This window comes from Coffea arabica, chromosome 6c (genome assembly GCF_036785885.1).
Source record: "Coffea arabica cultivar ET-39 chromosome 6c, Coffea Arabica ET-39 HiFi, whole genome shotgun sequence".
Lineage (NCBI taxonomy): Eukaryota > Viridiplantae > Streptophyta > Magnoliopsida > Gentianales > Rubiaceae > Coffea > Coffea arabica.
Genome location: NC_092320.1, coordinates 15416708 through 15442515, shown reverse-complemented (window position 1 = coordinate 15442515; position 25808 = coordinate 15416708). Strand labels below are relative to the sequence as shown.

The following is a 25808-nucleotide window of genomic DNA, read 5'->3' as shown; positions in this document are numbered from 1 at the left end:
AACGTACAGCAGATTCCTAAACTCTAGGCCACTAAATGAATGACTCCATTTGAAAAACAAGTTAAACAACAACATAAGTAAAAGTTTCAACAATCCCTCCCTTAAACTGATGTTAGTAAACATCAGTTTACAACCTTGACTGAACCTAGGTTGCAGAGACCTAGTAATCCTCTGAGTTTCACAAACGATTCTCTCTTGAGCGCCTTGGTGAATATATCAGCAACTTGGTCTTCACTCTTACAATGTATCAAATCAACAGTTCCATCTTTGCAAAGATCTCTCAAAAAGTAAAGCTTCACATCAATGTGCTTGCTTCTTCCGTAGAGCACTGGATTCTTTGATAACTTGATTGTAGAGCTGTTATCACATAGTATTATAGTAGCTCCACATTGCTTGAACTGCAATTCCTCAAGTATTCTTCTCAGCCATATGGCTTGGCAAGCACAAGCCGTAGCTGCAACAAATTCAGCTTCTGTACTGGATAAGGTGACAATTGATTGCTTCTTTGATGACCAGGAGATTGCACCTGTTCCAAGCATAAAAACATAGCCAGAAGTACTCCTTCCATCATCTTGATCTCCTGCATAATCACTATCAGTATAACCCACCAAGTTAGATTTTTCACCCTTCTTGTAGCATATCCCCAGGTTTCGAGTTCCTTGTAAATAACGAAGGATTCTCTTGGCAGCTAACAAATGCAACTCCGTGGGACTTTCCATATATCTGCTGATTAAACTCACAGAGTACATTATATCTGGCCTTGTTGCAGTAAGATACATTAAACTGCCCACAATTTGCTTGTAGAGTGTGCTATCAACCTTCTTTCCATCATGATCTTTGTGTAGCTTCATGCCACATTCAATTGGAGTACTTACGGAATTGCAATCCTTCATATGAAATCTATTCAAAATTTCTCCCACATATTTCGTTTGAGATAAGACAATTCCATCATCTGATTGCATTACTTCTATGCCAAGAAAGTAATGCATCCAACCAAGATCAGTCATTTCAAATTCATTCATCATGGATTTCTTGAATTCACCAAACATGGTATCACAATTTCCAGTAAATATAAGGTCATCAACATACAGGCAAACTATGAGAAGCTTCCCCCCATCTTCAATCTTAACAAACATTGTATGCTCATAAGGACATTTTATAAAACCAACTTTAAGAAAATAAGTCTCAATTCGACTATACCAAGCCCTCGGAGCTTGCTTTAGTCCATAAAGAGCCTTTTTCAGTCTGAACACTTTATTCTCATTCCCAACTTTAATATAGCCAGGGGGTTGCTCAATAAATACCTGCTCCTCCAAATACCCATGCAAGAATGCTGATTTGACATCTAGCTGGAAGATAGGCCAAGAATTTTGCGCTGCTAATGCAACCACCAATCTGATCGTGTCATGTCTTGCAACTGGAGAAAATACTTCTGTATAATCAACCCCGTACTGCTGCTTGTATCCTTTTGCCACCAGGCGTGCTTTGTACTTGTCAACACCGCCATCTTTGTTTAGCTTTGTCTTGAAGACCCATTTGACACCAATGGTTTTGTGTCCCTTAGGAAGATCACACAACTCCCAAGTGTCATTCTTCTCAATTGAATTGATTTCATCGTCCATTGCCTTTTGCCATTTTTCTTCTTTGACGGCACTCTCAAAAGTTGTAGGATCACAATCTGCGAACAAAGCAAACTGAGTAATTGGATTACTTAACCCAGTTACCTCATAATCTTCCATCCAAGCAGGCCTTCTTCTAACTCGACCAACTGACTGGGCTCCTTCTTCATTTACTTCAGCAACTGGTTGTGAAATTCCAGTAGCTGTTTGAGTTGTATCTGAAGAGTTTTGTGGCATGTCAAGTGCTGGAACTTGCTCCTGTTTAGCATCATCATCATAAAAGACTTGTTTAGGCTGCTGCCCATCCCAATCCCAGGTGCTCTCTTCTTCAAAAACAACATCCCTGCTGGTCACAATCTTCTTCGTCAGTGGGTTGAATAATTTATAGGCTTTGGAGGATTCACTTACGCCAAGAAAGATGCATTTCTCAGCTTTGTCATCAAGTTTTTTTCTTTTCGCATCCGGGATGTGGGCATAAGCAAGGCAACCAAAGATTCTAAAGTGATCTACAGCTGGTCTTCTTCCACTCCAAGCCTCTTCAGGAGTCTTGTTTTGAACGGCAAAAGTTGGACTTCTGTTTAAAACATGAATACTCCAGTTTACAGCCTCCGGCCAAAAAGTCCTTGGAACTCTTCCCCTTGTTAATAGAGTTCTCACCATATTAAGAATTGTTCTGTTCTTCCGCTCCGATACACCATTTTGTTGTGGTGTATATGCAGCTGTAAGTTCTCTTCGAATGCCATGTTGCATGCAAAAACCTTCAAATTCTTTTGAGCAATACTCGCCACCCCGATCTGTTCGAAGAGACTTAATAGTCTTGCCTGCTTCATTTTCCACAAAAGCTTTGAACCTTGTAAACATAGTCAGAGCTTCTGATTTTTCCTGTAAAAAATAAACCCATGTTTTCCGTGAAAAATCATCAATGAAGGTAATTAAGTATCTTTTACCTCCATTAGACGATGGGTTTATTGGGCCACAAATATCTGAATGCACCAGCTCTAACACATCCTTTGCTCTCCAGGACTTTCCTTTGGGAAACTGAGAACGGTGTTGTTTGCTGACAACACAGTCTTCACAAACTAGGGAGGGAACAGTAATTTCCGGAAGCCCTGTCACCATGGTTTTCTGTTGCAGAGCCCTCAGTCCACCAAAACTTAAGTGGCCATAACGAAAATGCCACAACCATGAGGGGTCCTTTACCTCAGCCATCAAACAAGATTGAATGCTTTCAATTTCTATTGGAAATAATCTGTTAGAACTCATCTGGATAGTTGCAATAGAACTTCTTCTATCAGGATCATAAATTTCACAAGTGCCTTTCTTAATTGTAATGACATACCCCTTTTCTTGCAACTGACCAGCACTCAACAAATTACTTTTCAAATCAGGAACATACAACACATTAGAAATTGTTTTCACAAGGCCATTCTTAGTATGTATCTTAACATCACCTTTTCCCATCACTTTCACAGTAGAGAAGTCACCAAAACTGACAGTAGAGTGAAAGCTTTCATTTAGATTCGAAAAAGAAGACTTACTTCCACTCATGTGATTGCTGCAGCCTGTATCGACATACCAAATATTCGACTCAATCTTTTTCCTTTCATGGGCAGCCATCAACAAAGTTTCTGGTTCATTCGTTTCTTCTGCAAAATTTGAGTTCTCCTCTCTTTCTTTATACTTTGGCAGTTCAGTGACACATTCAGAAGCATAATGACCATATTTGTGACATCTAAAGCACTCTACTCTAGATTTGTCATGATCTCGATCTCCCCTTCCTCTTCCTCGGCCTCTGCCTCTTCCTCTTGAGCTGTTGGAGCGAGTGTTGGTAGAAGCTTTCAAAGCTTGTTCCTCTGCTGTCCAGCTTCGATTCATCTTCTGTTCATGGACTAACAAGGAGCTCTGCAATTCATCAAGAGAGAGGTCATCTATGTCGTTTGACTCTTCAATTGAGCAAACAACATAGTTAAATTCTCGCGTCATAGAACGCAGAATTTTTCCTACTATGTTAACATCTTTAATCTCATCTCCATAGCATCTCATTTTATTTGCAATTTCCATCGTCCTTCCAATAAAGCTTGTAACAGATTCCGCATCCTTCATCTGCAAAACTTCAAAATCCCTCCTCAAGGCTTGAAGCTGTGCACGCTTCACTCTAGAAGAGCCTTGATATTTTTCTTCATTGAATCCCAAATATCCTTGGATGTATCTTTGCAAAGAATAGTCTCCAAGATGGGACGATCAATAGCCTGGAAGAGATAGTTCTTCGCTTTCAAGTCTTTGAGCTTTCTAGCTTCAATGTCTGTTTGCTGAGCATCTGTCACGGTTGCACCTGCTGGTGGTTCTTGAATTCCAGATTCAACCACTGACCAATATTCTTTGGACCGTAAAAAATTTTCCATGAGCATGCTCCAGTGGTCATAGTGACCATCAAAGCGAGGGATGGCGGCTTGCACAAAATTTGAGTCATTGGCCATTTGGATAGGGTAGTGGGGAAGAGTAGATAATTTCAGGTGTTTCACTCTCAGGAATCTTGTAGCTCTGATGCCACTGATAAGAAATAGCAAAGATAACAGTAGTCTGTGGCCAAAAAGTCGTATTTAATCATAAGCTTTGGAGCCTTTAAATAGGCAAAACACACAACTGAAATCCCTTAAGATCAGGTCCCATATCTGGCACCTTCTCCACAACCCCACCACTCCTAAAGACTAGACCACTAAGCCACTAACTCTGCTGACTAAGTCATAACTGAAAGACTCTAACGTACAGCAGATTCCTAAACTCTAGGCCACTAAATGAATGACTCCATTTGAAAAACAAGTTAAACAACAACATAAGTAAAAGTTTCAACAGTTTGTTTGAATTGAAAATATTTTCCAGATTTTCTGGTGTTTGGCAGCAGAAGACGTTAGGCAAATATTTTCCAGTGTAAAATGTTTTACACTACAGGACGTAAAATGACTTACGGAGCGGACATACGGAAGTTAATTTCCATCAAACTCATGAAGCTTATCAGCCATTTCAGGGCTTACCTATTAAGATACTCATAACAAATATGAAATACCAATACTGAGACCATTAATAGAAATCCATCCTTGCGCCTGCTACGAAAAACCCCACTGTCTACCACTTTTCCCTCATCCTCATCTTTGCCAATCCTACTCCTTTCCTCCCATGCCAGCATAAACAATGCATCCATGGAGATGTAGAAAATCTATACCAAGAGGGGTCTTGATAAGTTTTTGGGTGAGAGAAATCTGGAAAAGTGAAGGAGATAGAGTGGAGGAAGACTTTTTGTGCAGAAAAGTTTGAAACAAAATTCAAGAGCTGCTTTTCCATATGATGGTTGATCAATTATAAGGTTTTAATTACAGAAGTAATTTTTATTGACATATTATTAATTTGAATCTTCATTGGTATGATGTGTAATTGGTTTGAGAAATTATGAATTCCTTTCTGGAGTTTGACAGATTTGGAGATTGGATGAATCTCTGGTTGGGATGGTAGATCCAATGTACATGCGATGACGGTAGTTGGAGGGATTCTACTGGGGAATCTTCTTCTTGTAGGTTTCCGTTTTGTGGTGCATTTTCATAAAACTGCACCAAACACCTGAAAATAAAGGAAAATGAAAATTTTGTCATTGAAAATGTTCTCCTTGGGAAAAAAATTTTACATTGAAACAAACGGACCCTTAAGTTTGATAAAATGCTTTCTTATGTTAATTTAGTAGAAACCTTTCAGAAGAATTCTGCTTGGAGTTATTAGTGTCCCTTTCTGTTTTTGATCCTTTTCCCAATAGATTCACTTGTCTATTACACTTTCTTGAACATCAATGAAAGAACCACACCTTACCAAAAATGAAAAAGTACATTTTTCAGACCTCTGAAAAAGATTAGTAGCTCTGGACGCATTCAAATTGCTAGATATACATTACTACAACGAAATTTTTTGCAAAAGAATCACATGAATAGCAATCGAAATAACTAAGCATCACATGAAGAGCAGAGCATCAGGTGTTAAAAGAAACCAACAAAGATTGAAGGACAGAGTTCTCATTTACAATTACCTCTATTGGACAGCAATGATCCATAGCAGATGATCCATATCAATTTGTGAAATACACCCAAACACAGATATATGAATGCATGCAATACATAGACAAATATGATCCACTACCTGGTAAAGATTTTGATAGGTTCATATGGCCGAATGCTCGGACCAATTTCATCTCTGTATCCTCCACCCCGTCAATTGTGGCTATGGATGCTAGCCCCTCTGCTCACCTTCGACCCAACATGATAGATGAATCAATCGATCTAACGTCAAGTTTTGCAGGCAATAGAGTATGTGACTATCATTTGGAGAAGGAAGAAAAAAGCTAAGGGCCGTTCGAAACTTAACATATTAATTTGATTGGATTGGATAAAGAAAGTTTTTACTATGACTTTTCCCTAATTTGTTGATTTTTTTTTTTCAATTTACGTTAAAAACAGATTGTTATTCAGTGATTATGCTTATCATTATGATTAAATATCAAGTTTAGCAGCTACTCATCGTTCCAGAGTGGATGGACCAAGCGTGTATCTAACACATGCAGAAAAGAAAGAAAGTAAATCCCAAAAAACATCGTATTACATCTTTAAAGAAAACAGACCAGCAGTGTTTTTAAGTACAGGACAAATATATATTGGCAATAAGAAAGTAAGTTGAAGTTCTGCTCCACAACTGCAAATGAGTTTTCACAACTTGTAGTTGCTTCAAACAATTTACAACCATTTCTTGAATCACTTGCAGAAGCAGCACCTGAAACACAATAAATAACCCATTTCTTGAATATGCCATTGCTTGAATTCAGAACCTTAATGCTCATTGTTGGTGCAAAATCTGAATTACCGCTTGTCGTCATGTTATGCAAGGTATCTAGTGGATCGACATCATAGATAGTGCCCTTTGCATTATTACCGATCACATTCACGAAATTGGGAAGAGAAGCAGTAGTTTCATCATCCTTCAGGAACCTTGCTTCTTCCTGTAAAACACAGAAAATAAAATCACTTGTAAGTCATCCGAGTCCTCATTCCAAATCTTGACAGCAACATTTCTAGACTTTGTGCCAATCTGAATTGTTCTGCAATATGCTTCACCATATGGGTAATGGGGTTGGGTCCAATCCTTTTTGTTGCTATCATAGAAGGCATCTGGCCCTGCATTAACAAACATAAAAGCAACAGGTTAGATAGAATACATATAATACAGAACAATTGTAGCCCTTACTGAAGGGATTTTGTGAAAAGTAGCGGAGATTATGAACATTCTCGGAACTCAAATAATTCAAGAAATTAAAGATATAATTGGATCGGTTTTAATAATTCAAGAAATTAAAGATGGTATGCATTTCAACACCTTCACAAACTCGCAGAAAGCGACTGGAGAACAATTCTGAAATTGTGCAAGCAATACTACGATCATGATAATTAACTTCTGTGCTCTATGGTTGGCATGTTCATTAGCAGTAAAGAAATTCAGATAAAGCTGGATGCATGAATGGGAAATGGTATGAATTTTCTTCCAATCTTCCATCTATCTATTCAAGAACATAAATTTACGTCTGGGGATTGTGATCCTGGAAATTTTTGGCTATCAGGAGCAGCCAAAAGCTTTCTACCTTCTGCCTTTTGTATTACATATTCAGGCTTGTTACAAAACTGCTTAATATCAAATTGGCCCATTTTATTAATTGAAGGGATAGCCAGGAAAAAAAGAAAAGAGAAAAAAAAATAGAACCAACCATCTTAAATGACATTATAGTCAATAAATTAATAAATCTAATATTTATCATGGAGAAGAAGAAAAGAAATTCCTGTTGTCAAAAGAAATATATGACCGTGTAACAATAATGTGAAAAGGACCCCGCCATTAAAGATACAAAACCGTGTATATAGTTGGGTGAGAAAGACGAACGAAAACCCAGTCTCCTTGCCGTTGACAAGACAAACCTGAAAAATGATCAAAAACACACTTCATAAGGACCATGTTAAATATACAGCAGTAGAAAATTGAACCACTAGACTTGAAAAAGTTACACTTATTTTCTTTGACGATCCTTGTCGAGACGTTCCTTCCTATAGCCTTCACTCTCTCTTCCTTCTCATTTCCCTTTCCCTTCCCCCTCCCTCTTTAATTAAACCAGGATATACCTCCTCAAATCGCAATTGACCTCCTGAAGATTACAGCCTTCAGATTTACTTTGACCAGAAAAAAAAAAATCCAGAATGATCGAAGTGGGATGATTTTGTTGAAAACGCCCATCTCCTCTGATTTTGGTGCGTTTCAAGCCATTGAATTTGCTTCTTTGTTGTTTTATATCAATTAGGTGTTGATTTTTTTGCTTCCTAATCTTTGTTGCAATTTTCTAGGGAAAAAACTGGAGATTTTCCACTCCAAGTCGACTCATTCACTGGGTAGGTTAGTGTAAGGTACGAGTACGGAAAAGGTGGAAATTGTGACAGGAAAAAAGAAGAAAGAAGAAAGGTTGGCTCATTCACTGATATTTTTTTTTAAAAAAAAAATGTTTTTCGGAGTCAACTCACCCAAGTCCCAGTTGACTCCAAGTCCACCCCGAGTCATTCACTGATATTTAGACTGATCAGATTACCTAACACACACTCGTTCCCTCCCTTCTATCCTTCTCTTTTATGCAGTTTCTGAAGATGAATATATAAATAGAAAGAGTCATAAGTTTCTTCAAGCAAATACAGTACTTGTGCCTACATGCTTGCTTGAAAGAAAAGAAAAATCTCGTTATCTTTTTGTTTTGTCAAGATGGCCGAGGCCGCTGTGAGTTTTGCTGTGGAAACCATTGGCAACCTGTTGATTGAAGAAGCGAGGTTCTTAGATGGGGTGAGCGACCAAGTGGAGCAACTTCAACTAACTCTGAAGCGGATGCAATCATTCTTAAAAGACGCAGATGAAATGCAACACGAGGGCGAAATGCTTAAGGAGTGGATTTCGCAAGCTAGAGATCTAGCTTATGAGGCCGATGACTTGATTGAAAGCTACGCTTTCAAAGTTGCATCTCGAAGGAGGAAAGGCATCATAAAGAGATGTGTCTGTGTCCTGAATGAGTGCTATACTAGGCACGACATTGGAGCAGGTATTCGAAAGCTGAAAACCAAAGTCTCTGATCTTACCAAAAGTTTTCAGGATTCAGGGATCAGAGCGGTGGTGGAAAGACAACGGGATGACGCTAGTTCATTAAATCAGCAACTAAGGCGGACCTATTCCCATGTGATCGAGGACGATTTTGTCGGATTGGAGGGTGATGTTGAGATGCTGGTAAAGCATCTGTTGAGGGGAAGCGATCATGATCATGAGATCGATCAACACTTTAGAGTTGTCTCCATCTGTGGGATGGGGGGGTTGGGAAAGACAACTCTTGCCCGAAAGGTATACAATCACCCTAAAGTGAGGCGTTGCTTTGATGGTCTTGCTTGGGTATGCGTCTCGCAAAAGTGGCAAAAGGAGGACATTTTGCAAAGGATCTTGCTAAGCCTAATCCCAGAAAAGAGAAAAGAGATACTGGAGTGGAGGGATGAGGAGCTAGTCAGGCAACTTTTTCAAATCCTGCAAAACAAGAACTGCCTTGTGGTTCTTGATGACATGTGGTCTGCAGATGCATGGGATTGCATAAAGCAAGCATTTCCAATTAGAAAGAACGGATACAAGATCCTAGTTACCTCTCGCAATAAAGATGTGGCTTTGCATATTGATCCAAATGGCTTTCACCACCAACCGCGCCTTTTAAGCGACTCCGAAAGTTGGGAGCTGCTTCAGAGGAAAGCTTTACGCCACAAGTTTGATACAGGTACCTGACTTCTGAGTACACTTTTTTTTTTTTTTCAATTAATTTGCTAAATTGGTCCGTACCTATTCTGCTGATGATAAACTGTAGATCTTGGGGGTTTGTTTGTTGTGGCTATCCTTATTAGTACACGGTAATTAAAGAAAGGAAATTAATCAACAGTTTCTTGAGTTGTTAGTGCTCTCAGTTGGATATGTCCCCTTTACTATAATGTAGGTGTATGTATCTATTGTTGACCTTTGATAAAAAAAAAAAAAAATGAAAAGAAACTACTAGAGGATGACAGGAGGAATTACATTGCCATGCAATTTTAATTACTGATTTCTCCCAAAAGGAAGATTGCACGGGGGTCAAACAAGAATTATTAGACCACGAAGTAAAGTTTTGTCTTTTTCTTTTTCTTTTTCTTTTTTTTGGTCATTATAAACTGCGGTGTCTAGACCGGGTCTCACAATGGTTGAGGGACCTAAAAGTGGACCCCGCCTTTTTGTGAGATACACTGCGGTCTATCTGAGAACGTCACTTTAGTTGAGTGAATGGGGACCATCTGAGTAGTTGATTATGGGAGTATTTTCCCCTCTTTTTGGTCTATACTCTTTTTTTTTTTTTTTTTCCCCACTTTTTTGTTAAGCTCACAACTTTTATTGATTTAAGCACACAATGTACAGGAAGAGAGAAATTCCCTAAACACGGGCAAAACTTCTGTTTCTCCCAAAAGTATAACATCCCTTTACATATCTTCTGTTCCAAATTTTATTGACTAAACAACAACAGTAGATGATCCTTCCTCAATGGAATTGACTAAATTTTTCTCAAAGCTTCTTAATTTTTTTCCTATAGAATAGTTTCAATTAACTCAAAAAAATTGGAGAAAATAATTTTACATTAGAATGGGAAAGCAACTCAGTTAGGTTTTACTTTTGTTTTCTTTTTTGGTTTATTCATAGTTTTCATACGTGAAATGTTATGGGTTGGATTTAGAGATTTAGGGTAGAGAGCCATGTTTTAAATTTGGACCGGACCGGTCGAATCGGAATCGGCCAAGTGTCCAGTCAGAGTTATCTTAAAAACTTGACTTGGTAGATACTCAATCAAACCCGGTCCAGAAATCGAAAGAATCGGTAAAAATCGAGTTTTCTTATTTTTCCTTTTTGTTGAATTTTTTTTCTTCCTTACCTCTAGCCCCAAATCCTCGTGAGCTCTCCCCTCCTTTGCAAATCCATTCTCACTCTTTCATTTCAATTCAACCATAAAAAATCAATGATTTAACCTTTTTTTTTAAACAAGATCTAATATTAGATCTTGAATTCAATAGAAGAAAAGATGCAAAAAATTCAAAAAAGGGAGTGGAGGAGAGAAAAGTTTGAAAAAAACTGATAAAAGCTTGATGTTTCATGAGTTTGAGAATAAATAACTAACAAAATAAGAATGAAAATGAAATTAAAAAAAAAAAAGTAGAAGAAGAAAGGAGTTGCAGTAGGGCACGAGAAAGAGGAAGATGAAACTCTGGTGATTGTGCTCTATGGGATGCGTCAGGAGTAGAGAAAGATATGGGAAAGTATGATGTGGGGTTAAAGCATTTTTAATATTATGTTTTGACCCTTAAGTTGTTAAAAACTATTAATATATCTCAAATATTTCATACTTTATAAATGTTGTCCTAAAGTTTGTTGTTACTTTTCAATTGAGTCCATAATTTTAATTCTAAACTTGTCAATGTTTATTGAATAATATAAATTGTTACTTGATCGTTCTAATTTCTTTGTATTTTCTTGTTAAATACATTTAAACATCAAATATATATGAATATACCTTTATTGATATTAACATGCTCTTAGATATTTTACATATAATATTTTAATCTTTAAATAATTTTTATTTATAATGTTATTCGATTCGACCTTGATCGAAGTCATTGACCCTTAACTCCTGAGGTTGACCGAGACGATACCCAATTCGAGTCTGAAAACAACATAGGTACAGAGAGGAATGGAATCACGTTTAACTTGAGTTCTATCTCATAATTAAAGTAGGGCACTTGTTATCATAACTTATTATACTTTTTGGTGTAACATAAGATTCATAGTCCTAATCACGTACAAAAGAATAACAAGAGTGAAATAATCCAGCTAAGATATACAAGCACGAGGCAAAAGTATATAAAAATAGAACTGGGGGGATTCAGCTCATCACATAGCTTCAAGGCCTCTGGAGAGTTTCCTTGCACCTTTTCTAGCCAACGACAGTGGCCTCAGCATTGTTCTATCTGCTCCACTTCTATTTGAGGATGAGCCACAAGCTGTTTGAACGCATCCAAATTTCTACAATATCAAAGCTTATAAACAATAGCAGCAAAATAGCCACCTTTCTCATTAACCAAACAAAAGAATCTGAGGAGCAGATAAGCAATTCAAAGTCATCCCACGCAATTCTTCATCGAAATTAGTTGTTGCTCTGTACACCAAAAATTGTCTTTTACACAACCTCCTTAATAGCAACAACAAACAGAAAATAGAAAAACATGCGTGATAAAGATTCTAGAGCAAAACAACAAAATTGACAATCGGGATCAACTGCCATCGCTTAAAGAGCAACATCCTCTTACATTGTTTAATAGTATAACTCTGCGTTCTCAGTTTCCTAAGAGTTCTATCTCAACATGAAACACTGACAAGATAACCATTATTTAGAGTGTTTATTTATGCATAAATATTTATTTTCAATGTGCGCATATATATACTCATGATGCTAGTATAAACTAGTTAAACAGACATGTTAAATTGTTAATTAGTTGGCACACGAGTTAATTCAATGTAGTGCACATACATTGAGCAACTCGACACTTCTATAAGTAATTAGACTAATAGAACTCATCATCTCTCTTTGACAGAACATGAAGATTTCAAAAAATTGGAAAATTTAGGGAAGGAAATGGTGAAAGCATGTGGGGGTCTTCCATTGGCTGTGATAGTGCTCAGCGGAACTCTTGCCACCAAGAAGGACCTGAATGAGTGGGCGACTGTCAATAGAAACATTAAAGCTCATCTTGGAAAAGGAAACAACTTGACCAAAGAAGAAGGAAATCTGCACAAGATATTAGCCTTAAGCTACAATGACTTCCCCTACAAATTGAAGCCTTGCTTCCTTTACTTGAGCAGATATGAAGAAGACTCTGACATAGAAACAGAGGCATTGTACCAGTTATGGATTGCAGAAGGTATAATATCAACAAAAGATCAGATTGGTGAAGAATCAATGATGGATGTAGCAGAAAGATACCTGGGAGAATTAGTAACACGGTGCATGGTTCAAGGTAAAGCCCCTGATGATGATGATGATGTGATGCTGTCCTCCATTGGAAGATCATTTGCATCGTGTCGCCTTCATGACTTAATGAGAGACCTAAGTTTGCTCAAGGCCAAAGAAGAGAATTTCTTGTTATCCATAAGCTATTATCATGATGGAATTCTCGATGAGCATGGCAATAATGATCACTCACAAGTTTACCGTCTAGCCGTCCATTTTTCTGCGGAGGATGTTAGGAAATATGTCCCTCCAGCTGAGAAGAGAAATACGAGGCACCTGAGGTCACTCGCGTTGTTGATCTCAGGTAATGAAGACTATGAAGGGCATCTTCCTAAGAAAATGAAGTCTCAATTCAATCGGTTCAAAATGCTCAGAGCGTTGGCCATTGAAGGACTCTCTCCTGCGGACCCAAAAGCTCCCATACTTAAAAGTGTATTTCTCCTCGTAGCAGATCACCTGAGGCTCCCAAAAGCAATTGGGGAGCTGATCCACCTGCGATACTTGAGCTTGAGAGGTTCAGTTTTCCTCTGTTTGCCATCGTCCTTGGGCAACTTACAAAACTTGCAGACACTTGATTTACGAGCTGGAGTGTGTAGAATACCTAATGTGCTTTGGAAGATGAGACAGCTTAGGCACTTGTATCTTCCGGCTAATTACAGTGACTGTATGGTGGGCAAGTTTAACCTAAATTTGTGCTGCAAAAATTTGCGACTCAAAGGATTGGACAAGCTAGAGATCCTGGAAAACTTTTGTCCTCCGACTTGTTCATCTCAAGATATATCAACATTGAAGAACCTTCGAGTACTATCCGCCGTGGTATTCATGGGGAACTTTGATGACGAGTACTTCCCTGTAGAAATGCATAGATTAATGGCAAACGCTGACCACGTGCATTGCACATCCCTAAATCTTGTCTTTAACAAAGGCGTACTAACACCCGCTGTCGCCTTAACCAAGAAGAAATTGTCGGATGCTGTTGGCCAATGTTTCTCTAGTCGCAATCTTCAAGTCTTGAAGGTAAGCGGTCCCCTGGCCAATTTTCCCAAGTACGAAGCCCAGTATAGGTATGCAAGCCTTCTTAAATTGAAACTAACCAGAATGGAGATAGAGGAATATTCCATGGAAACTCTGGAAAGGCTCCCTAATCTCCGGTCGCTTCACTTGCAAGATCTATATATTCTCGGGAAAGAGATGAGGTGCAAGGCAACAGGTTTTGGCCAACTCAGATTTCTTCGTTTTGAGTGTCTATGGAACTTAGAGAAGTGGAATGTTGATGAAGGAGCCATGCCCAACCTTTCGGTCTTGACAATTGTATATTGCACGAAGCTGGAGATGGTTCCCAATGGATTGAGATTCGTTAAAACGCTGAAAGAGTTGAGCATTGCAGCGATGCCAAAGGAATTCACAGATAGAATCCAAGCAGCAAATGGTCATGAAGATCAGGGACAGGATTTTGACAAAGTCTCCCATATACCCACCATTATTGTCCGTAATGTTTCCAATATTTTATCGTGACTCAGCAGATCAGGTACCTCTCTCTCTCTTGTCAACAATTCTAAGTTTCTTTCTGGATTTTGCTCTTCATCAACGCATATAATCCATTATTGCCCCTTGTTCAACTAACCTATGCTTACAAAGTCACGAGTTGCATATCAAGTACCTCTGATTAATTTCTTTTTGTTTAGCATCTCAATCTTAACATTCATTTGTATGATTCATTAAGCCTTGTATGGTACTTAAAAAATGACCCTAATTGATTTCACTTGTGCTGTTAGGATCAATTTGACGGGCAAGATTAATTTACTGCTGGAATGTGATACTGGATCTCAAACCTTTTCCATTTTAGTACAACGGAGTCGAGCCTCCCTTTAATGTAATTGGACTCGTATCAATTATGTGTCTCATGTCTATGATTTGCACTCAGCTTATACTTTGCAGGTTGCTTGATGTAATTTGTCTAATTAGAGTGTGTACTGTAATTTAATACAGATTATGTTTTAAATCAATGAATTTTTTATAATACCTTTTTGTTTAAACAATAATGGCTTCACAGCTGATATCGTTTGTGTACTAAATTTTATTGTCTTGCATTTATTCATCAATCCATCGCGCGGATACCCTAGATAGCACAATTAGTACAAAAATTGTATTACACATATATAATAAACGTTCCTATGCACACATATATATATATATATATATATATATATATATATATATATATATATATATTTGTATTTCATGTAAAACGCACTGAAAGATATTCGTACTTTTTAGCAAATTGTAAGAAATATGTAATAAACTTTTGACTATTATATTTCACGAATAATACTTCAACTATTGGTAAAACTTAAAATTTGAGTAAGGATATCATATGTTTATATACAAAACAGCCATCACATATAACATATATATATATTTTCAAATTTGTGTATATAAAAATATTAAGACTTTAAAATTTTATTCAATCTAATATCACATGTATAAGGGGATGACTTTTAGAATCTTTTTAAAATTGTCAGGTTCAGGTTCAAATCCTGTTCAACAGTTAAGTTAAGGGTGTGGGGAGGTGTGGAAGGGAAAAATAAAAAAGAATGTATAAGGAGAAGAGATAAAATCAGTATCAATACAGGAAAATCTTTAAAATTTAAAATAAATTTATTTGATTTAATTATTCTTTTTCCTAGCACAAGAAATACAATCAATTTCATGTTGTTAAAAAAATGTAATAAGTAGGGGTGGGCAAAATTATTCGCTAATCCGAAAACCCGTTATATTCGATCCGATCCGATCCGAAAATTAGGGTATCCGATTTTTATTATTTGATCGGGTCAAAAGATGGTCGGGTATCCGCTAAGATGCGGGGCAGGTTAGGGTCACATAATTAAAAACCCGCAAGTACCCGATCCGCCCCGTATATATATATATATATATATATATATATTTTTTTTATTTTTATACACACACTATAAAATAATAAGTTAGAACTAAATAAGTAATTTTATTGAACAAATTGCATTACAAATATGAGAGACTATAGTTTATTTATAAAATTCATTTGTAAAGGCCATGATCTTATATTTTATAGAAAGAAGTTTAATTAATGTGAAACATATATATTAAAAATTGTGCTACTTATTTCAAACTTTTATTGATTTTGAATTCTTTTAATTTTTTTCCTTTATCTTATATTCTCTTCATATGCTTGTTTCTTGGTGGGAAACCTTTTTTTAGAAAAAAAATTATTAAATCTTAGATGAATGTGTAAAATATAAAATTAAATTGGTATAAATCATTTTTTTTTAAAAATTAAATGATAAACGGGGCGGGACGGGTACCCGCTGATCCGACCCTATCTCAGTGGGTACCCGTTATAGGGTACCCGCTGATATGCGGGGCGGGTAAGGGTCAGAAAATGGCAGACCCGCAAGGTGCGGGTCGGATCAGCCAAATGGTGAATGGGACGGGTACCCGACCCGCGCCCACCCCTAGTAATAAGCCTAGTGAGAACAAAAGATGTTCTGCCTATTAAAGATAGCAAAAGATCCAATCCTATTAAGGATAGGGAAAAAAGACAGGTCGTAACTGGACTCTGCTGTGGTATCAATTATCAACATAAGTAGATAAAGAGCCGAAGGGCTCTGATGACCTGGATGGTTTTCGTCGTCCTCTCACGTGCCAAGCATGTGAATTACCAGCCTTTTTTTTTCCGCGCGATGCGCCAGACGTCTGCAGATACTTCCTCTCTAGGGTTTTCGTAAATTTCCTCCGCTGCCGCCGCTTTCTCTCTTCTCCCCTTCTCTCCTTCGCCTCACCTTTATCCTCATCCTCAGAAGCTAAATCCATCCCAACACCAACAGATTACTCACGCGGTGCTGCGGTTCCTGACGACGTCATTTTGTGTTGTTCGCCTTTCAACTTCAATTTCTTTTTTTTTTTTCCAACAAATCAACTTCAATTTCTCAATGTGTTATCTTTCGCTTGTTTCTTTTCGTCCGGCACGGTTTAGCTTCGTTGTCTTCTTCCATGACGTTCACCACTGTTTTACCGTCTTGCGCGTGACTCTTCTAACTCTAACCCTAGGTCAGACTAAAACGCCGCCTCTCTTCCCTTCCCTTTCTTCTTCTCGTCTCTTTCCTCAAACTTTCTCTCCGGTCCTTCCTCTCTCTCTCGATCTTGACCTCTTTATTTTCTCCTCTGACTTTCTCCACCACACTGTCTACCTCTCCTCTAGGAGCTCCTTCTACCCCCAACATCACAAGTCCCCCTTCTCCCACCTCCCTGGGGTTTCCTTCAACCTCCCTGCGCTTCAAGTTCATCGTCGTCGAATCCCCTCCCAGCCTTTGGGAGGACTTTCGATCCCATCACAAGATCCTCGCAGTCATCAGATTTTTTACTGCTCTTCCTCCCTCGATCTCCACTCTCTCGCCCTTCAATTTTATTTTTAAATTTTTTGCTCCTCGTTTTTTTTCAACGTGAATATCAATATTAGGCAGTATTTCGGTGTTTTTGACTTTTCGATTATTTTCCCGTTTCCCAGTCTACATGCGAAGATGCCTTTGCTTTTTTTTTGATGTTTTGCTTTGGTTTTCCAAAATATCTTGAAATTCTAGGGCTTAAGAGATGGTCATTTAGTGGTTTTTTTTTTGTATCTTGACTGATTGTATTCTTTTTATTTTTCAGGGGATTTTTCTTCAACAGCTTCAACAACAGGGTGCAACACCATCTGGGACGAACGACCCTATGATGGTGGTGTCTGCTCTCGCGGGCTGATGCAATATCTATACCATCAGCGTCAAAGACCTGCAGTGAGTATAAATGTGGTTTTCTTGCAAAAATACTTCGTGATCCTCTGTACTACCTGGCTTCCCTATCCTTCAAGATTCATGGATAATGTAACTAGAATGTATGTTTTGAGGAATAAAGAATGTACGAGTTTCATAAGAGTCTGGTCTAATTAGTTTTTTGGCTTGGATTGGTATTCTATAAGAGCTTTATTTTGCAGGATAATAGCATTGCTTATTGGAGGAAGTTCGTTTCAGAATATTACTCTCCCCGTGCTAAAAAGAGGTGGTGTTTGTCTCTATATGACAATGTTGGGCACCATACGTTATGGGTATTTCCCCAGGTAGCCATAGTACTTAGTTTATCTGTGTAACTTGCTTTTTTCAAAACTATTCTGTGACTTGAGTTGTGTGTGAAAAAGATTATTGCAAATTCTTTTGTTCAAATTCCTTGTCAAAATATGCAGGTTGATTAGTAATGTTATGGTGTGCTTTTATATCTAGATTGCGGTATCCTTGTGGATCTCTTGGAACATATAATTTTGTAAAGTTTAAGTGGAAAGCACCCTTTCCCAATTGGAGTATGTAAATCATGATTATTTGGGGATGTGAATTTTGTTCCTCATAATTGGTATTTGTTATTAAGATCCTGCCGATTGCTCTCCTCTTTGAGGAAAAAGTTAAAACCAAAATGGAATAGTCAAAAAGCTACCTGTGGCATCCCTGATTATTATGCTAATTGTTTCCATTTCTTTCTATTTGTCAGGATGCATGGCAATGTGATATTTGTGGTTCAAAATCTGGAAGAGGTTTTGGTAAGTTCGGCAGGGAATCCCTTAGATATATCATTCACATTCCATCCTTGGTATGCCTTTATATTTTCTTATTTTGGTTAAAAACTGCCCACCTCTTCTCATTTGGCCATTTAGGGGATAAAAAAGAATTGTCTAGACTACAATTCTAGGGTTTCAATATGTTAATTGATACCACTACCTCAAGAATGTGAGCCTTCCCCTGAATTTTCTTGAAAAGGAAAGAAAATAAAAAGCCATTCTTTTTTCCCTTTTATTTCCTAAGGTTTTTTTCCTTAATTTGAACTAGGACCTACTTATTTTTATAAATTTGTATGGACCATCTGATCATTTTCATTTATTTCCCTTTATTTACTATTGGTATTGTTATAAATTGAGTGCTTAAACTTTACTATTGCAAGTTTGACTGTAACAATCCTAATAGCTATATTAGCAGCAACAGTAATCCCAGAAAGAAAGATAGATTATTTCAAGTAATGCCACCATCGAGCAACAGTTACTTTTTTCCCCTTTTTTCCCAAATCATTGGTTTTATGTGTTAAATTTATTTTTTATTTATAAAGTTTAAATTGCCAAATTATCTTGAGGATGTTTTTTGTAATTATGAATTTGTCTATAATACTGGAAGCTGGTAATGTGTTATTTCACTTTTTTTTTTGTTAGAAAAATATGAAAGTGATCTATTTGGAAAAGTCGGTATAGATTCTAATGAGGCCTTTGTGAAACTATGGTGGAACCTGTTTCCTTTTTTGTAAATTCTTAACGCTTACGGTAAGTGTTAGGGTAATTGGTATAAAAGATATGATTTGAAAGCTATATATTTGAAAGCTAATGGGTTAGTAGCATTCTTCACTATCGGTGCTTTGAGCATTTGCTTGCAATTAGTGATAAAGTGCTCCGGATAATAGTATTGAAAGATTGGAAGACAACATTATTGTTGCATATTTGTCTTCTTATTGATTATTATTGAATTTATGCTAAGTTTTGTGCTAATTTTTGACCATGTACGAGAGATTTCTGTCCCTTGCTTGCTCACTGATAGGAGAGCTTTTGATATGGCTAGCCATCCAAACTATGGAGTCTCCGGTTGTGGTTGCTTTGGAGAATTTAGAGACTTTGGTTGGGGTTGCTTTGCAGACATGCCAGTGTCACGGTTTTTTCAATTGGAAAAGAAAATATAGATGGTTTTAGAAAAGAATAGCACAAACAAGTATAATATTTGGATGATGGCCGGGATAAATATATTTTCAAATGGCAAATCCTTTTGTTTGATCCTGATTTAAGAAAACTATATGCTAGTGACAAAAGTTGCTTTAGGGATTAGGTTTTTATTCTCAAAACATACTATTTCATTATACTTTTGGTTTATAATGTTTGTATCAAATTCACAATGCTTTGCTACAGTGACTTGCATGAAGAACAAATATGTATATACTATGTATATGCTATAGATAAAGATGTACAGACATAGAAACATTGACGAGTGCTTTTATAATTTATGTTTAATTGGGCATGTAATGTTCAGTTGCTGGCGCGCATCTTGTGTATAAACTTCTTCCTGTATCTATATTTCAACAAGTTATAATTTGCATATCCTTGCATTCAACTTGAACAGTTTAGCCTTCAGGTCATTTCAGGCTCCTGCTGGTGCCATTGACTCTTGTGCTGACCATCTTTGTGTTTTGGCATGTTTATCTTATTCTGCAAAACAAGACCACAATAGAGGTTTGCATTGGTGGTGATAGTAATTTTTTTTCATCTATCTGGCATCTGATCAAGTCTGATGACTACTTCCTACCTTTTTTTACCATACAGTACCATGAAGGTGTGAGAGCTATGTGGCTTGCTGAAAAAGGAGGTTATCTATATTCACATCCATATGATCTTGATGCTTATGAGAATATGATATCAGTAAGTTGTTTCTCTTCTCTTGTTCTTAGTAGCAAATCAGAGAGTCTAGAGTAGGCACTTCATTTGGCTGATCAAATTAGGCTTTTTATGCATAGAAGTTTACTAACTAATACTGTAGATATCATGGTACAACATGCTCTCCGAGATATGGTCTTAGCTTTCTAGGCATTTATACGTGATTTACTTGACTTTCAGGTTTTAGGACCAAATATCTTTTGCTGGGTATATCCCACCTCAGAGCAGATTGGTTCTGACCTTCGTTTCCACGCGGGAGTTGATAAGTTAGCAGGGATATCATTTTAGACGTATGTAGAGCTTGGAGTTTCAATGATTTTGTACTGCTGGTAGTATTGGAGAAAAGGCAGCAGGTCCTATATCATTCATTGATGATAATCAAATTCTGGTGCACGCGTGCTTTCTTTTTGGAAATACAACCATTAAAAAAAGTTTTGTCTTGTGTAGCTCCTCCTTACACTCCACGTTGTTGCAGAAGTAGTCAATGTTGACTAGACTTCTGAAGCAGTCAGATGTAAAATAGGACCCTCCTTCTTATAACTCTTTTTTTTTTTTAAAAGTACAGTCCCCATACAATCATGTACAAATGACAGAGTTCCAGGCTAACTCACAGCAACTTCAAGTAGAAGAGATAGGCCAAAAATTGTAACTTAAAGATGTTGTAATGTTGTGACTCTCAGGAAGTGTATGAACCATAATTGATTTAATTGATGTTTTGATTGAATTTGTTGCAAAATTTAGGTCCCGACTCTGAAATTGGAGAGTTTTATATGGGGCTTCCATTTTCCTTTGTTTGATGAGCATCTGAAATGTGATTGATGAATGCATTATTACTAGGAGGCATAAACCGTGCGATGCGCATTGGAATGAATAAAAAACATGCCCAATTAAACATAGATTCATGAAATAAGAATGTTTGGTGGATAATAACCTTTATAGTTTATCAAGAATAAATATTCTTTAGGAGACTTGAGATCCTTGGTCTCATATTTTTTCTTTAGCTAGCATTTTACCTAGAAGAGATGACCGTTGGCGAGTATTCTTCTCAGGAGTTGTCATGGCCGCAACAACAGGATAGTTTATCAAAAAGGGCCTTGTCAAAAAGAGCAGCCTTTATGGGTGAAGCCAATGCCTTTAACAACTTCCCAGTCCTACAACCTCCCAGTTTAAGATAGTTTCTTGGCACTCCGCCAGATTTTCTAAAGCTACTACAATCTCCCAGTCCTGCAAATACAAAGCAACAAAGGAAATTCATAAATCACGATATTTTCCGATTTATTAGTAGGAGAGAAATGACTGTGAGTAAAGAATTATGCCACCATCAATGAATTACGGAAAGATCTGAAAACAGTTCAACAATCTTAGAACTCTTTTCATCAGCGAGATATTCCTTTATATTTCACAATTTTAGAACTCTTTTATTATTATCCAATTCAACTAAAGAAAAATTCAAAAACTGTACCCATATCATTTTAATTTCATTGTTCAACTCGGTTAACTCATAGTCAACTAATATGAGAATTCAATCGCTTTTTTTTTTCAAGCTACTATAACCACAATTGGATCAATATTGCTATATATAATGAAAATGCCTTCAAATTTAGCTTAGTATTTCCCTTTTTGTCCTGTGAAGCATAATATATACTTGTGGTCACAATCTATGTTTCCATACTTCATGAAAAATAGTAAACTTGATTCTCATGTTAAACAAGAAATGGAGTGAGATAAAAGAAGAATTTCCCAAGTTCCAACAAAAGTAGTTCTAAATCTTGACAGTACTTTTTCTCTCTTATGAAGTACGATATATTCAAATCATCACATCCTATGCTTCTGCACTTCATGAAAATGTTGAATTTTATTCTCATCCTAAACGAGTAATAAATATTAATTTAAAAAGTATTAGCTTTAAATCCTAGCAGTACCTCTCTATAAATGTAAATAAATATTCGTACTATTTTTGTGAAATGATTTTGCCGTCTACTTATTCATGTATATTTATGCTTAGCTGTGTACACAAATTATTAACCAACAAACATTTTTGTTCCATGAATCCACATGTTTAAGGGGGCATATTTTATATTTATCCCAACGCGCAACGCGCGTTTTATGCCTCCTAGTATTTCCTTATCCGCCAAAGATTATGGTTATCGTCGGTTGCCAACGGGCTTTTGGTCACCTAATCCTCGAAAACTTAAGGCTTTGTTTGTTTCATGGGGAAACCGTGTAAGAAAGTATGCCGTGGGAAGAAATGAAGTGCAGTCATGTAATGGAAGGAAACTAATTTTCCCAGATGTGTTTGGTTAACAAAATGAAACAAGAAAATACAAGTTTTTGTGTTTGTTTAGCCAAAAAGTCATAAAAAATTGGGTAATGTAATCGTTAATAGAAAATATTCAATATTGAACTTCTTTTTTATATTTAATACATGTAAAAATATGTAATAAATATAACATTTTGCATATTGGAAGAGTTGTTACCTCAAAATCAATCACATTCTTTAACCATAAGTTTATATACACACACACACACATGTGTGTGTGTGTGTATAAGTTATTTCACAAATATATAGACATAAAAGACAAGCATAAAATGTAAAAGAAAAAAAATACTAATGTCATAAAAGTCAACAAATTAGTAATTCATTAGTTGTTAAAATAAGAATAAAATGTCTAATTACAAGCCAATTTTTTGAATTGTAAATTCTAAGATATTCTAATTTAGAAAGAAAGGAGTTGTAAAAGATAATTAGTTGAAACTTTTCCCTGAGTCACTTCCATATAAATTTCAGCAAGAAAAGTTTTAAGGAAAATGAGTGGAATGTAATGGGTCCCATAAATTTCCTAACAAACAAATATTCAAAACTGGCTTGAAAGTCATTTTCGTTCACTTTTCTCCCTTTTTCCTGGCAAACAAACACTATCAAAGACCAATTTTCTTATTCATCCCAACTAGGGCTGTAAACGAGCCGAGTCGAGTCGAACTTTGGGCTAATCGAGTCGAGTCTCGACTAAATTTTACCAAGAGTTCGAGCTCGACAAGCCGGCAATTTTCGAGTTCGAGCTCGAGTGGAATCAATTCGAGCCAAGCTCAAGCTCGAAAAAAATTAAAAAAATAATTATTTTATTTTTTAAAAAATAAATAAAATAATATATTTTTTAATAAATAATAAAAATATTAAGGATATATATGTAATTTTACTATTAAAATAAAAATATAAAAAAATATATATACTTAAAAATAAAAAAAATTATATATATACTTAAAATAAAAAAAATAAAAAAAATTATATATATACTCGAGCTCGCGAGCTAACGAGCTTAATATTTTGAGATCGATTTCGACTCGAGCCAGCTCGAACTCGACTCGAGCTCGATTTTGATCGTGCATGACTCGAGCTGCTCGATTCGTTTGCAGCCCTAATCCCAACTTGGCAACAACACAATAGGTTATCTGACTAGTGGTTTGCTTTTCCATTTTAGTCCATTATCATTGTTTAATGTTTTAGGTACAGATTTTTTTTTATATTTTTGAATTTTGCTAACTAGCTTATGCCATTATGTTCAAGTTGTCCATAGTCTCCAGGAACTAAGATTAAAAAAAAAAAAAGTACGAATAAGTTCATTTGGGCGAAGATTGGATTTAGAGGCTAAAAAGCCCCAAAGGTACATCCCCAAAAAGTTTAAAAGTTCTATGCATAAGGTCTTCTAGGTTTTGGTCATTGAATGTTTCATTTTCTATGTGGTAAATTGTTGGGTTGGATATAAAAGTGGGTTCTCTCTCTCTCTCCTTCCTTTTAAAATATATAGTCAAATGAATTTCTAGAGGTTGTCAAAATAACTTAAAAATTATGTTCATTTTTTGCAAGATGAGAGGAAACTTTGATACAATAGTTAATGGTGAAATTCCACTTTTTAAAGGTATTGGATTCAAATCCCTTTTTCCCCCTCCCCGTCTCGTAAACTCCAACCTTCCCCAGTTAAAAAAATAAAAAAAAAAAAGAAGTTCTGCATTTAGAAAGCAAGGAAAAGTGTGGAAAATTAAATGCTATTAGATCAGAGGCCCAGAAATGAAACGTAATTAACCATGGGGGGACTTGCAGTCAACTCCTTTCGTCAAGAATAGTACAGTTGACAAGAAATAAGCTGTTGGGGGAAGAAAGGAATAAACTCAAAAGATCATTGCCTGCCAGAGAATTAAAACTACCTGCACAAACTTTTCACCCGTTCCGCGGATACATTAACCTTTCTTCTCCATACGTAACTTCATGTTTTGATCCTTGTAACTTCAAGCCAATAGGCCAGTGGTTGCTCTTGGTTGCCAACATACATATACATAGATCATCTGCATTTTTGTTCCTAATTGCCAGCACAAATCACATCTTTTGATTTTCTAATAAATAATGTACAAAAAAGAAAAAAAACTAACGAGTCCTTGGATACTACTAGAAGATGATTGATTGTTCACCCAGATTTGTCAAGTTTAGAAGGAAAAATGTTTAGACTGAATTTTATCGAATCCAAATTTTGTGTTTTGTGATAATTCCTAAGAGAGAATGAAATGCGGATTTTCAATGTAAAAATATGGGACAAAATACACTTTACCCCTTGCGGTATATCTATTTTTCACATAACCCCCTTATACTTTTAAAAACTATACGTAACCCCATCATAGTTTGGATTAAAGTGTCAAAGTAACAGAAATGATCATTCGTAACGGAATCTATAAAAATATCAAAATTACCCTTATTTAAAAAACTAAAATGGTTAAATGACCAAAATATATAAACATAATATGCATGACACTCTGAATCCTTTTATAGTTTTCAAAATATATACATAACATCTCTGTGGTTAATAAATAATTTTTAACTTTATACAGGGGTATTTTTGATTTTTTAGTTGACTCCGTTCTGAAATTCAAACTCTGTCACTTTAACATTTTAATTCAAACTATGATGGGGTTACCTTTAGATTTTGAAATCATAGGGGAGTTATGTAAAAAATGCTAAATCACAGGGGATAAAGTGTAATTTGCCCAAAATATTTTAAGAAACAACTAGTGATACACATTGTAGGTTTATTAGTACAAAATAATTATACTAGTCAATGATGAATGATCTCTAACCAAAATTTAAGAGTTATTATTTGGAGTTTTTAATGAAAATTTTCTGGTAGATATTATTAATACACTTGTAACCTGCCTACCTCTTGATCATTTGCTAAATCAATTATAGAAAAGATCAAGAAACAAAAGGATAAGAGTAATAGTATACAGTACATTAAGTCATTAACAACATCATGCAATATACACAATGTATACAATAACTAAGGCAAGACACAAAAGTTGATGAACTTCTCTCGTGGATTTCAAAGGAAAAAGAAGTTCCTAAGAAAAAAAAAAACACAAAAGAAGAGGAAGCAGTGTCGTCCACATTCCACAACAGGAAGGGCAAGCAAACCAGAGAAAAGGAAGCCACGGTTGCTATTGCTGCTACTTG

General features: G+C 36.3%; 3 protein-coding genes across 5 annotated transcripts; 2 read left to right on the top strand and 1 right to left on the bottom strand.

Moving 5' to 3' along the window:
* Positions 1-6232: 6232 nt before the first annotated feature.
* LOC113694323 (uncharacterized) lies at positions 6233-9488 on the bottom strand. 2 transcript variants are annotated; one of them, XM_027213238.2, is made up of 5 exons: positions 9359-9488; positions 7554-7618; positions 6767-6826; positions 6516-6651; positions 6233-6425 (listed from the first exon to the last, which is right to left on the bottom strand). In XM_027213238.2, exons 1-5 carry the CDS (start codon positions 9384-9386, stop codon positions 6262-6264), a joined length of 453 nt encoding a protein of 150 aa, XP_027069039.1. In that variant the 5' UTR covers positions 9387-9488; the 3' UTR covers positions 6233-6261. The 2 variants fall into 2 exon arrangements, with proteins under 2 accessions (XP_027069039.1, XP_071909198.1); XM_072053097.1 differs by lacking the exon at positions 9359-9488 and adding an exon at positions 7706-7796 and having other exon boundaries at positions 6767-7618.
* LOC113694322 (putative disease resistance protein At1g50180) lies at positions 7829-14809 on the top strand. Its single transcript, XM_072053096.1, has 5 exons — positions 7829-7945; positions 8039-8153; positions 8324-9486; positions 12374-14317; positions 14565-14809. Exons 3-4 carry the CDS (start codon positions 8445-8447, stop codon positions 14302-14304), a joined length of 2973 nt encoding a protein of 990 aa, XP_071909197.1. The 5' UTR covers positions 7829-7945; positions 8039-8153; positions 8324-8444; the 3' UTR covers positions 14305-14317; positions 14565-14809.
* Positions 14810-16553: 1744 nt separating this feature from the next.
* On the top strand, positions 16554-21035 carry LOC113693014 (probable protein S-acyltransferase 16). 2 transcript variants are annotated; one of them, XM_072053095.1, is made up of 6 exons: positions 16554-16689; positions 17473-17597; positions 17795-17917; positions 18340-18388; positions 20201-20296; positions 20492-21035. In XM_072053095.1, exons 3-6 carry the CDS (start codon positions 17877-17879, stop codon positions 20597-20599), a joined length of 294 nt encoding a protein of 97 aa, XP_071909196.1. In that variant the 5' UTR covers positions 16554-16689; positions 17473-17597; positions 17795-17876; the 3' UTR covers positions 20600-21035. The 2 variants fall into 2 exon arrangements, 1 of the variants encoding a protein (XP_071909196.1); XR_011815900.1 differs by lacking the exon at positions 16554-16689 and having other exon boundaries at positions 16767-17597; positions 20201-20243.
* Positions 21036-25808: the final 4773 nt, after the last annotated feature.

Bases quoted from the DNA above. Each gene is read 5' to 3' on its own strand.
- LOC113694322 (XM_072053096.1), top strand. From the start codon at position 8,445: ATGGCCGAGGCCGCTGTGAGTTTTGCTGTGGAAACCATTGGCAACCTG. The intron at 9,487-12,373 runs GTACCTGACTTC...TCTCTTTGACAG, and splicing joins ACGCCACAAGTTTGATACAG to AACATGAAGATTTCAAAAAA.
- LOC113694323 (XM_027213238.2), bottom strand. From the start codon at position 9,386: ATGCAAAGCCACATCTTTATTGCGAGAG. The intron at 6,827-7,553 runs GTTTTGTATCTT...TTGTTAATGCAG, and splicing joins CTCACCCAACTATATACACG to GGCCAGATGCCTTCTATGAT. The intron at 6,652-6,766 runs GTGAAGCATATT...TGTGTTTTACAG, and splicing joins CCAACCCCATTACCCATATG to GAAGAAGCAAGGTTCCTGAA.
- LOC113693014 (XM_072053095.1), top strand. From the start codon at position 17,877: ATGACAATGTTGGGCACCATACGTTATGGGTATTTCCCCAG. The intron at 17,918-18,339 runs GTAGCCATAGTA...TCTATTTGTCAG, and splicing joins CGTTATGGGTATTTCCCCAG to GATGCATGGCAATGTGATAT. The intron at 18,389-20,200 runs GTAAGTTCGGCA...TTTACCATACAG, and splicing joins AAAATCTGGAAGAGGTTTTG to TACCATGAAGGTGTGAGAGC.